The 13,203-nt window shown below is 37.4% G+C and overlaps 1 protein-coding gene across 1 annotated transcript; it reads right to left on the bottom strand.

Moving 5' to 3' along the window:
• Positions 1–9,478: 9,478 nt before the first annotated feature.
• LOC122656326 (L-type lectin-domain containing receptor kinase IV.1-like) lies at positions 9,479–11,578 on the bottom strand. Its single transcript, XM_043850805.1, has one exon. The coding sequence runs from the start codon at positions 11,550–11,552 to the stop codon at positions 9,507–9,509; it is 2,046 nt and encodes a 681-aa protein (XP_043706740.1). The 5' UTR covers positions 11,553–11,578; the 3' UTR covers positions 9,479–9,506.
• Positions 11,579–13,203: the final 1,625 nt, after the last annotated feature.

The following is a 13,203-nucleotide window of genomic DNA, read 5'->3' as shown; positions in this document are numbered from 1 at the left end:
GCTTGCTTAGTGAGATAATGCTGGCTAGAAACAGATCATATAAGAATAAGATGTGAATAGAAAGAAGCACAATTTAACACTGCAATATTAATAATATTCGATCTGCAAGTTAATTACTCTAATTATATCTATATAAGGGGATGGTATATATAGACTACATATAAGTTAATTTCAGATACAATCGCAATGAATGGGAAATATTATATTTAACAAACCTTCCTCCATTGAAGTAAAATGATGAGTGGGAAGTGGGAAATTCTAGCAACAAATAAGCATACAATATCCATCTTATGGATATTCTAGAGCATCATTATGATATGAGAAATTAATGGGCTGGCCTGAAGATCCTCCTCTTATTACGTACCCTTGATATATATATATATATATGCAGGAAATTAAATCTTGAAGAAAAAATAATTAAGAATCTTGTTAAACAGAGAAATGTAATAATCAAGCCTTCCTTTGACAAGATAAGTTCTGTAATATTTAATTCCATGATTCCCCCATCTGCTGCCTGCTAATGAGATCAACTTATATTTTCGAAGCCCCCCATCATCGTCTTGCATTTTTGCATCAAAGCTCTAACCAAACTACTAAATACCAAAATATAAATTGAAATCGATTTACATTGAAATTCACCATCCGAATGGATGAATTCATCGATTGGAACATTCATTCATTCAGAGTTTTCGAACCGCAAGCATGGAATGGGAATGGGAATGGAGGATAGATGATATAGTCTTTAATTAATTAATTAGAAGTTTAGTCAGAGATCTAGCTTTATTTGATCGGGGACTAGTAGTAGCAGCATATGGAAGGAATATCGATCATGGAACAATAATTACAGAATCTTACCTTGTCAAGGAAGAATGGCTTGAATTTTAAATTTTTCTGTAAAACAAGATAGTAGCAGTAGGAGTCTTGAAACGAAAAACTCAACAAAAAAAATAAATGGGTCAGAGAAATTTCGATGCCTAAAACCGTGCTAAGCCAAGTTTTAAGAATGAATGAAGCTAGGGGTAATGGGGATCTAATTATATTTATATATAGATACCTAAATTCCTGCCATACCTAGCTGTTGCCAACTTGCCATAGCTGGCGTTCTGGTTTTAAATTAACTTCCTAGAGTATCAAGTTTCGAATCACTAAAAACGGAAACGGGGTAAGCTCCAGTTGGCACGGCCTCTAAAATATTTTCTCTCCTCTTTTTACTCTTTATCATTATTTTATGAGAAAAAAAACACAGCAAATTTATAAAAATTATTGTTCATGACTATTTTGAAAGGGTAAAACAGTCATTTCATATCTAGTTAAAAACCCACCTTAGTACTTAACCTTTTACTGTTTAATTTTGTATTTTTTGAAAAATAGAGGGGTTTTTTAAAAAAAAAAATTCAGGTTTATTATTACTTTAGTCAAAATACCGGGGGTGTACGCATAATTTTTCCTTTTTTTTTTTTTTATGGTGCCACCCACCCCTCTATAGCTCTATTGCTTTCGGCAAACTCTTGCGCTCTGTATAGCAACGTTTTAAAAAATCAAATCTAATATTTTTTCGATTTTTTTTTTTAACAGAAATGGGATGAAAACTGTATGGTATGTTCGGTTTGTTTTACTGTTTTTATGAAATGAACCAGACACTTTGCACACTTTTAAATCCCATTTGAGAAACACTGATTTGATGTTTCTGCTTCTGTCTAAAATGCAGTGAATCACATGTCACTTAAAAGTATAGGGGTATGTATGGTATAACAATTCCTCTCAAATGTAGATCTCTACCTAAAACAAAGCCACTCGAATTATCGAACTAGAGAGCTTTGTCATGGAGGGCTGATGCACAACCGAGCGTTGCAAACAAATGAGTGCGAGAAACACCAGAGTGTCTAGGAATTATTGGCTTCGCGTCCATATCATTGACACCAACAACAATATCCACCTTGTTCGCTCCCTCTTCCGCTTGGAACACGCCGCCATCATCGATCAAGACCCTATTTTTATCACCATTCTCTCCACCTTGCGCTTCATTAATCCTAGATTCCTCGAAAACTTCTAAAGTTTCAGAAAGCCTAGCGTCTTTTGCTTGTTGTAATTCCACGGCTCCATCATCCAGATATACCGGCACGTCTGCCTTTGAAGAATTCGATAATTGGCTATCAGAAGCCCTAGCTGCTTCTTTATCCTATTTTTCTTCGTCCTTTTTCTTCCAATTCATCCACCCTCATACTATTGTTTCAATTCGAAGCGCCATAGTTGCTCTCCTCAGGAATTTGGTCTCTCTTCTTTCTTGGTTTTATAAGTTAGGATAGAACTACTAGAATTGGAGCCCAAAACAAAAATTCTTCATCGTCGTTGTGATTGTTAGGGTCGAATGAAGGGTGTGCGGAAGAGCTTGAGACTGTGAAGGAGAAGACTGGAGGCTAAAAAGGATCTAATGAGGAGAAAGGGCGTAGGACATCTAAGTAGGAGAAAGGCATAGGACGTCTGTGTAGAGATCTCCAAACTCATTGTCGTCTTCCATCGGAGAAGGAGAGCGAGGTAAGGCAACAAGAGGAGATCACAATCATGCTCTGTAGAGGATCTTCAGGGTCACAGTAGGGAAGAAAACAAGAGACCACAATTCGGGGTCAATGTAGGGAAGAAAACGAGACATCACAATGATGCTCTGTAGAAGATCTCATTCCCAATCCACTCAATCACATAGTCCTTGACGCTCCTTGAGTCAGAAGCACCTCCACCATTTTCCTGACGCCATCACCAATCCTTCTTGAAACACTCTTCTACCTATACAGGGTTGTGTTTTTTCTTAGTTACAGAAACATTTTTTTCCCCAGTGTTACCATACATTCCAGGACCCAGAAACGCTCAAAAAACACAGAAACACATAAAACTATCTCGGACCCAAAACGTTCAAAAAACACAAATTCGTTGCCATACAGAATGTTAGTTCCCCATGGAGTCAAGCTCCTCCCCTTGGAGGCATTTGTCCAATGAGCACCCAATGAGGCATTCAATGGCTGGGGTTGGGCTGGCTGATACACATCCTGGCGTACTTAGAGATGTGTGCCAGCCAACCAGCCTAGTCGTCGGATGCTCAATGGACACTCATTGGGCTGGTGCTCTCATTGGAGAAAGTCGGATCCCTTTCCATGTCTGATGACACTCTTATTAGGGTTTTATGGAGAAGAAAACATGAGGGTGGCCGGTGGCGTCTTCAGTCCTTGTGTCAGTCTCTGATCACCAAACCAAGGAGGGGTTCCTTAAGCAATAGGGATCTGGAGGAGCTTGAAAATGGCAAAAACTAATGATTTATTATCCTTGAATCCAATGCTACTCCACTCGAGGACTCCTACGTTGTTGAGATCTTGTTCCCTCACGGTTGGTTACCACTGGCCGCAGATGATGAATTTATCTTCGTCCAAATCAGAAGCTCTGCTACTTGGTAACAATATTGTATTTGCTAAAAGGGGTTAATAAAATGTTGCTTTTGTTACAATCCCAATCCATTGTCTTCTTATACCAAGAGTAAGAGTATAGATTTGTTGGTTTAGGTGAGTTTATTATTTTTTAATCTCTTGATTATCATCTTTGTTTTCCTCTTCCCATTTAAGAGAAGTTGAAACTTGAAAGTTGCTTCATTCCTTCTCCAAACCCAACTATCCAAATTCACTAGCACTCAGGGCCTTTTTGCCATCATATTTATTTATTTTTGTTAATATAAAAACGTTTTACATGTATTTAATTGGTATCATTTATACAACCTATTTTTATTTAAAATAAATCAAAATAATAGAAATACACCCGACCCACTTGGGCAATTCTTTCATTTTTTTTTCAAAAAATAATGTTAAGAGTAGAAGAGGAGATATTTAGAGCCCGTGCCACTGTGGCAGTGCCAACTGGCTCCAGACATCAGCAATCTTATTATTCCTTTTTTTTTTTTTTTTTTGGTGGGTAAGAGCAATCTTATTATTCCACCTACCTAGTTTTTATTGATTCGATACTTGATATGCAAGATTTAAAATAAAAAAATAAAATCCAAAGACTCAATTTGTACGGATTAAAGAGATCCAGCCCCGCAACGCCAGCAATGGCAGGTTGGCAACAGCTAGGCTAGCACGATTTTACGTACCTGATATATAGATAGATAGATTTACCCATTGGTAGCCCTTCCAGGCCTTCCTCCTTAAAACCTACCTAGTAGGAGTAGCTATATTTCAATTACGGTTTTAGGTAGGACTGTAAATGAATAATCAAAAATTCGAATTCAATCTGCATCCGTATCCGTTTAGGGGCATTCGTATTCGAATAGAGATATTCGAAAAAAAATCCAAATACTCCGATAAAAATTCGAATTCGAATACTTAATTATAAAAAATTAAGTAAATAACGCTCTTGAGGGTTTTTGAAGATTTAACAGGTTCTAAAATATGAGGAAAAGAGAATCATGATCTAAAACTATGGATTGAGAGTGAATTATATCCACTAGGGGGGAGAAAAGTTCGGATTACACAAGGCAAACGTATAAACGGATGGTCGAAAATCCGAATTCGATCCGCATCCGAATCCGTTTAGAGGTATCCGAATTTGACCAGAAAATATCCGAATCCGATTACATCTGATTCGTATCCGAGCCGAATCCAATCCATTTACAGGCCTAGTTTTAGGTATCGAAATTATTTTCTCTTGCCCTATTTGGTTTTTTCGTTTCAAACACTCTCCCTGTTGTCCAAAAAGTCCTGCTACGAGATCGATGATCCTATGAAGAAGAAGGCATATTAACTCAAGCTGCTATTAATTCCTCATCAGATCCGAATTTTCATAGTAACAAACTCCTGTAAATCTATAGTACCTACTGTCCCCAACTCACAATTTGGATGGATCGGCTTCTATTGTATTGTATTGGATGGTAAATTTCTTCAATGTAAAAGCAATAGAGCCATAGAGCCATAGAGCCATAGAGGGGTGGTGACATCATTAAAAAATAGGTAAAATTACGTGTACACCCTCTGTATTTTTCTTAAAGTAATTATAAATTTTCTTTAAAAAAAAAATAAAATTTATTAGCCATTAATTAAACTAGACATAAAATGATTGTTTTACCCTTTTCAAAATAGTCATGGATAATAATTTTCTTTAAATTTGATGCTTTGTTTTTTTTCTCCCCTCATACAAAAAATGATAAGAGTAAAAAGAGGAGAGACGATAGTTAGAGGCCGTACCAGTGCCAACTGCCAAGTGCCAACTGGAGCTTACCCCGTGCTTAGTGATTCGATACTTGATACTCTAGGAAGTGAAGTTTATTTAAAACCGCAACGCCAGCAATGGCAAAAGTTGGCAACAGCTAGGCTAGCACGATTTTAGGTATCTGGTATAGAGAGATAGATCTAGCCATTGGGTAGCCTCTTCCTTCGTTACAAGCTACCTAGTAGGAGTAGCTATACTCTATATATGAATCAATCACGGTTTTAGCTACGGCAGGATTATAGGTACATATACCCATTACCCCTTCCTGCGTTCTTAAAACCTAGCTTAATTAGCAAGGGGGTTTTGGGTATCGAAATCTCTCTAACCCCCTTTTTTTTTTTTTCTGGGTTTTTCGTTTCAAGACTCCAACGTACTTACTGCTACTATCTTGTTTTACAGAAAAATGTGATATTCAAGTTTTGTTCTTTGGCAAGATACGGTTCCATTATTATTCCATGATATTCCTTCCATGTGCTACTACTAGTAGTAGTAGGCCGATCAAATAAATTAAGCTCTCTGACTAAACTTCTAATTAATGACTATCTAATCATCTATCCTCCATTCCCATTCCATTCTTGCGGTTCGAAAACTCTGAATGAATGTTCTAATCGATGAACTCATCCATTCGGATGGTAAATCGATCTCATTTACATTTTTACTTGCTTGGCAAGAACTTTTCTCCTTTTTTTTTTTTTTTTTTTTTTTAGGTTTCTTGATGATTTTTATGAAATTGGGTATTGGTTTGGGTTTGATTTAATTCAGGTTTTTATGGGGTTCCATTTTCAGTTGATTCCAACATACCCCTCCCTATAAATCTGAATTCAAACTAATAACAAACAAATCGATGAGGACCGTCTTTAATTAGTTGTTTGGTCAGAGCTTTGATGCGAAGTGCAAGAACTTGATGGGGGGGCTTTGAAAATATAAATGTTGTCATTACATATTATCTCTCTTTTGTTGGTATAACATATTTGATGGATGGATGGGGGCTGCTATTAGTAGCAATAGCAGATGGAATCATGGAATTAAATATTATGGAACATATCTTGTCAAAGAAAGGCTTCATTATTACATTTTTCTGTTTAACAAGATTTAATTTCTGGCATATATATCCAAGGTACGTAATAAGAGGAGGATCTTCAGGCCATTAATTTCTAATATAATAATGATGCTCTAGAATATATAGAGGATGAATTTATGCAGGAAATCGAGGCATGAGGACTTCAACGTATCGCTGACAAGTAATTTCATAGAGGCTTGGACAGAATCAAAGCAACTACTTGTGCAGCGGCTGTCAAGGGAAGGGAATGACACAATGGCCTTGCCGCCTTGGGAGTACTTTTCTTTCTTAATGGATATTTTTAATTGCTTCTTTTAAAAAAACAAATTCAGAATAGATAGAAGAACTCATGTTAGTATATATAGAGCTCATTTTCTTACCAATCATACCAGAGAGTGTACAAATTTCGTGCCTCTGTCACAGCGCGATGCGACTATGTTGGATACTATGGTAATTATATGTGATATGTAATTTATTCTTCCTTACCATCAAAAAAGAAAAAAATTAAAAAAAAAAAATCTAATATCTATACACAGGCCCAAATGGATAGTCCATATCAGATTCCATAACATGGCATAATTTTAATGGTCTTGCCCAAGTTTGGGGCTGAGCCTTGTGATATTGTATGGGCTGGATTGGCCCAGAAACATGGTTGTGTAGGCCCATGTGAAAAGCTGCAAGCTCACGGTTTTAGCTTTTAGCTATCTAAATTTCTCTTGATGCCCTATTTATTTATTTAGTTAAAAAACACTCCTGCAGTCAGTCCTGCTCTACATCTTGTTATACAGAAAAATTTATCAGTCAAGCTTTCCTTGACAAGATACATGCCTATAATTCTATCTGCTACTAACCTACTTACTATACCAGGACCATCAAATGTCTGAAAATCAAAGCAAAGGTCTGATCAAACTTCTATTTCAAATCGATGAACTACTACTCTTGCTCAGTACCTGTGGATTAGTATCAAATTGGTCATGAATCGTTATCAGTCTCCACTGATCTCGATATCGATATGAATCGACTGATATGGTCGATTCGATACCGATTCCTTGAACCATGATGTTGAGAAGTTTCGGGCAGAGAGGTTGTTTTCATACCTGCTATACTACTTTTATTAATTATTTTTTGTTATTTAAATAAATGTTAGTGACAAAATATGGTCCATCCATCTTGATTGATATTGGTTGGTTATTTTTTTGCAAGAGCAAGCAACTAGCACCATAGTTGTACACAGATTCTGTTATGGGTAGACTTGTGTAACACAAGAGTTTTGGTAACCATTATCTTCAACTGTGTTTATCTTATCAAAACGTACTACATGAAGAAGTTGAACACCCCAACTATGGTCCCAGCTGCCTTCCCCTTTCGAAGGCAACAACAACAGGATCTTTAATTAGGCCATTTCTCAAGTACACAAGGGTACGTACTGCTCAAAAAGTCATGTTCATTTTAGGTACAATGGGGATTTTATGATATAAAGTTTGTTAGTTAGTTAGTTGCTGTTTTCATGCTTGTTTTGCTTCTTTCCTCTCCACCCTGTCTCTCTCTCTCTTGATTGTAACTTGTATTTTTAGGTCATGAAGGTTTTTTCCTCTCTCTATATATGGAAGTTCTATATTGTGTTCAATTTCTCTTGTTGTGCTTTGTTTATTTATTTTTTTCGTTTCAACACTCTCTCCTGCATATTCAAGCTGCTTTTAATTCCTCATCAAATCTGAATGTTCATATTGGCAAACTCCTGAAAATCTAAGTATTGTCCGCAACTCGCGATCTAGATTGGCCTGTATTGTATTGGATGGTAAATTTCTTTGATGTAAGTCGATTATTTCATTTATATTTTTACCATTGCTCAATTCCCATAGATTAGTATCATCATATTGGTCATGAATCGATATCGATACGTTTTGATCAGATACCGATTCCTTGAACCATGGTGTTGAGAAGTCTGGGGACTCGAATCCGTGATCACTTGGTCACAATGGAATATGCACTGACCAAAATTGGGGTAAGTCAATCGATTCCAATTCAAAATCGGTCAATTTCAATCCCAAATTTCTCATCTCATGTTCAAGAAAATAGATTCCAACCGTGATGCATGGAAAGATTTCATGGGTTGAGAGCTGGGTTTGGCTGCGATGAAGGGGGGGGCTAATTGGCACCCTCTTAAGGAGGATGAATTGGGGAAGATACTGAAGTTGATTTGCAGGAGTTTATTGATATGAACATTTGAAGTTTTGATGATGTGAAACTCCTTGGGTATTTGAGGAACGCTTTATCTTAGAATCCTTTAAAAAAAAAAAAAAGGGGGGGTTTAGGGTTTGATTTTCAGTTTCAAACCCTAAATGATTTGGGGAAGATGAAGGCAAATTGAGAGGATAAAGATCCCTCTTTTCATAGCTTACCGAAACTTTTCAAACCCTAAGCCTATCTTTCAAAGGCTATTGCCGAACTTTTAAATCATGCACGAACTTTTCTTACGAAATTTTAAACCATAGACGAATTTTTCAAACAGATTTTATAATCTTAGACGAACTTTTGAATAGCATAACCGAACTTTTAAAGCCACAAAAATCAAACTTTTCTAACTCTACGCGAATCTTTTCAAAGCTTAACCGAATTCGAACTTTTAAAAAACATCTAATCTTCTTGCATTCTGCCATCTAATCGACCTTAACCGCAGGGGTCTTCTTTCTTCTGTTACTAGCTAGAACTAGACATTCTCTTGGTCGATCTTCTTGTTAAATTATTAGCTACGTATTGGTCGGGTTTGATAGAACCCAAATTTCAGATGGATGACGATGTGTTATGTGCTCAGTTGAGGTCCGATATATTATTCTCTTGATGGACTTGCTGAAGGAAGCTTGTTTTTTCCATTCAACTTCTCAGCTTTATGCTACGACATGCTGTAGCTAGACAATTCAAGCCTTAGCCGTTGATGGGTTTACAAAAGAGGCTTGAGATCAGTTTTTGCAATAATGAATCATTCATGCGATAATTTTAGACACAAAGTTGCATAGACTGATATGATGATAATCTCGAATACTACCTTAGGAATCAAAGTAATATATATGTCATTTTGTTTAATTAAGCAATACAACTTAATTCACGGTGTCCTCTAATTAAACAAACAAAAGAGAACTTATTGAAGAACTTAAAACCTATATATATATGGCTGAACTACTTGTAGGGTTTAATTTGCTTGTCAACGGCCTCCAGAGAGTATGGATTCTGCAACAGATGATGATAAAGTCATTTCACTCCCCATGTAAGAAGGATTAATATTCCACACAGAGACATCACTAGAACCTTCAGAAGGCACAAATATTTGGCCACCAATGTTTGTAGTCAGGCCAAGTGAAGACAACTCTGGTATAGGAACCTCTCCCTCCAAATACCGCAACACTTGTCGCATTGGTGGCCTTGCCACTGGAATAGAATGAGAACAGAGCAATCCAAGCTTTAACACCATTTCCATTTCCTCAACTTTATACTCTGTTCCCAGCTTGGGATCCACAGTCTCAAGAATTAGCCCTTTACTCCAACATGACAATACCCAATCCATTAACACCATACGCTCTTCTGATGCTCTTATCTGTATAGGCCTCCTACCACAAGCAACTTCAAGCATAAAAGCCCCAAATGCAAACACATCTGTGCTTGGGTTTGCTTTCCCAATTCTTGAAAATTCTGGTGCAAGATAACCAAGTGTTCCCACTACATGAGTGGTTTGTGGATCAGTTCCATGATCATACAATCTTGCAAGCCCAAAATCTCCTAATCTTCCATTCATTTCCTTGTCTAATAAAACATTACTGGACTTCACATCTCTGTGAATCACAACCTGTTCCCATTCTTCATGAAGATATAACAGAGCAGATGCAACATTTTTGATGATTTGAAATCTTTGAGTCCAACTCAGTACTACTGACTCTGTCTTATCAGATTGATCGTAGAGGAGCTTGTTTAGACTTCCATTAGGCATGAAATCATACACTAGAAGGAGCTCTCCCTTACGTCGACAATAGCCCAAGAGTGTTACTATGTTCCGGTGCCGCAATTTACCAATGCTGACAATCTCAGCAATGAATTCCCTTTCCCCTTGTTTTGAATCATGGGAGATTCTCTTCACTGCGACTTCTTGTTTGGAGGTAGGTAATACACCTCGATAGACCCTACCAAAGCCACCCACTCCAAGAAGCTCATTGTCCTTAAACCCCTTGGTGGCAATGTAGAGATCTTTATATTTGAACCTGTGAGGTCCATAATTGAGTTCCCATTCTTCCAACACTTCTGCAAACTTTTTCTTCCTTCTCATTATAAATAAGATGAGTACTAAGATTATGGCTACAACTAAAACAGCACAGGACACAACAGGAATGCCAATGGTTACAATTTTAGTTTTCTTTTTGGGTCCTCTTCTAGGAAGTTTTGGAAGTCGAGAGAGATCTAATTCTCCTGCTTCCCCATTCATCCTAAAGCTCCATCCTAACACATACTGGTTTACTTGAACATTAGCAGTAGCTGACGAGAAACCCACAAACATGGGATCTATGATGATCCGAGCAAGATCAAGGTTCAAAGACAGAAGTGGGATAAAGGGTTTAGGGACATTAAATGGAGCTATTGTCACATTAAGTTGCTTCTGTGGACCATTATATTCCACCCAAAGTTGCATGGGTTGTCCACTGATGAGGGTCAGGTTATGGTGCTGGTGGTCTTGATCACTAAAAAAAGATGTTGGAGAAGATTTAATAGATGTCAACTCATTGATATCAATACCAACATGGTTGTCATCTATGTCTTTGAAATCCAAATTTAGGAGGCTATCAAGCTCGACTGCAATGACATGGTTAGATGAATTCCCAAGGTTGGTCGCGTTAAAGAGACCCATATAATGGCCTGCCTCAGCTCCTGGGAACTTCATTGAGGGAGTGATAACAAAGGCTATTCCAGGACCTCCTATTGTGGGATACTCAGAGACCATGGCAAATACAAATGTAGTGGAGAAGGAGAAGACATTACCAGTGGAAAGATTCTTGAAGTGAAGTGGATGGGGGTAGAAGGTGTGACTCTTCTGTAGTTTGGTTCCATTTGTTAGCATTAGGAGGCCATTGTGTGTGATCTGGGCTAAGCCATCCAAACTGATGTTAGCTTCTCGAAATCCATTGTAGGTGAAACTAAGATCTTCTTGTTGTGATGATTCAACTCTCCTGAGCAGAAGAGACAACACCATGACCTTGAAGAACATGGTCTGCAGCTCTACCTGAAAGATTTTTTTTTGTTTTTTTGGTGAAAGAGGAATGGACTCCCAGCAACTGCTTTTATTTTATGTTGGTTTGCAATGTACTAAGCCCCATATAAAGGAGGAAGGTTGGTGCCTTGCAAAAACCTTAGCCACACTTTTTTTGCGTGGTTCATAGGATAGATACAAAGTTGGGAAAATTAAGGCTGAGTTTGACATTACAAATCCATCCATGTCGAATTAGTTGTCTTTTTTTTCCCCTTAATTGAATGGTCGGCCCATGAATTATTTGAATTAAATGTTTTAGGCCTGGCCAAAATATTTTGTCTTCTGATGTAATAATAAGGGGAAAGAATGTTATGCGGGGCACATGAGAGGGAATGGGTTACGAAGTGTCAAAATAAGGGGATTTGGGTTAGACCCCTTATTGCACGAGGGGGACAAGACTGTGCACAAAAATGTTTGTGCCCGATTTGGATTGGAATCAACCAAAGCCGATCCCAACTATGGTCAATCTGGATCAGTAAATCTGTATTGGATTTCTATTGTTAGGGCATATATGGGTTGGTTACTTGGTTCCGATTCTTGATTGATTCTGATCCGATTGACTGGGATCAATCCAGATTCAGATTCTATTCTTTTATACCCTGCCGTGTAGAGCATTTTAGTTTAAAGGATTCAATATTGGACAACGATATACTTGATTGATTAGTCAATTGAAGCAGCGTGACAAAACAAGATAAGATAGGATGGATGGATGCCTCACTAATTTGGCAACTATATATATATATATATATTAGGAGGTACCTTCTGAATTGGGTAATTATGGTGTAACGCTTCGTGGAAGAATCTGTGATGAAGGAACGGAAGTTCGTTCTTGTGAGTGAGATTGTTCGTGTGGATTGGGTAACTATGGTGTGACGCTTCTTGGAATCGGTGGCTTATATATATGGCTTATCCCACAAAGAGGTGCATTGTCCTCCATGAATGCTACATCTTGTTTATGTTATGTGGGAGGGTGATGTGATAATTCTGATCTTTTAATATTAACTAGCTAGCGGAATGATATGATTTGGATTGATTAAATGTCAAACTTCAAACTTAAATTCAATTACATGTCCTTGATATATTAATGGTCATTTACACCAGTACGTACCTTTTATATGTATAAGTATTGTTAGGCACCCTCCTATATATGATCCTGGATTTTCAAACCATTTGGGGTCTACGTACATATCCACAATTTAGGTCCCACTAAATTGCCATGCATGTCACAAATATTTGAATTGTTAATAAAAATCTTTTGGTGCACATTGTCTAGTAAGAAGTTTTTTTACGCTAACCAAAATGTCTGTTTCTCCAACAGTTGGAACCATAAAATATAGATACAATCAAGCATGCATGGCTCTTGGAGATCATCGATCTTTTGGTGTTTGTTTCTCACCTAAACCGGACGTTTCGCATAAGTGAGGAAACCTATCTCATCTCACAACAGATAATTTAGAGAATTCAAGACTTATCTTCTCCATTCACAATCACATGGATAAATAAGATTGTATCATCGATCTTTCCTCTGCATCTCTAGCTCTGCAAACTTTTGGGCCCACATATGGTACTTTCTCGTTCCGCAAACTGTTGGCAAAACTTCTTCCCAAAC

Source organism: Telopea speciosissima, chromosome 3, assembly GCF_018873765.1.
Source record: "Telopea speciosissima isolate NSW1024214 ecotype Mountain lineage chromosome 3, Tspe_v1, whole genome shotgun sequence".
Lineage (NCBI taxonomy): Eukaryota > Viridiplantae > Streptophyta > Magnoliopsida > Proteales > Proteaceae > Telopea > Telopea speciosissima.
The sequence above is the reverse complement of the archived record's forward strand: the minus strand, read 5'-3'. Positions and strand labels throughout refer to the sequence as shown.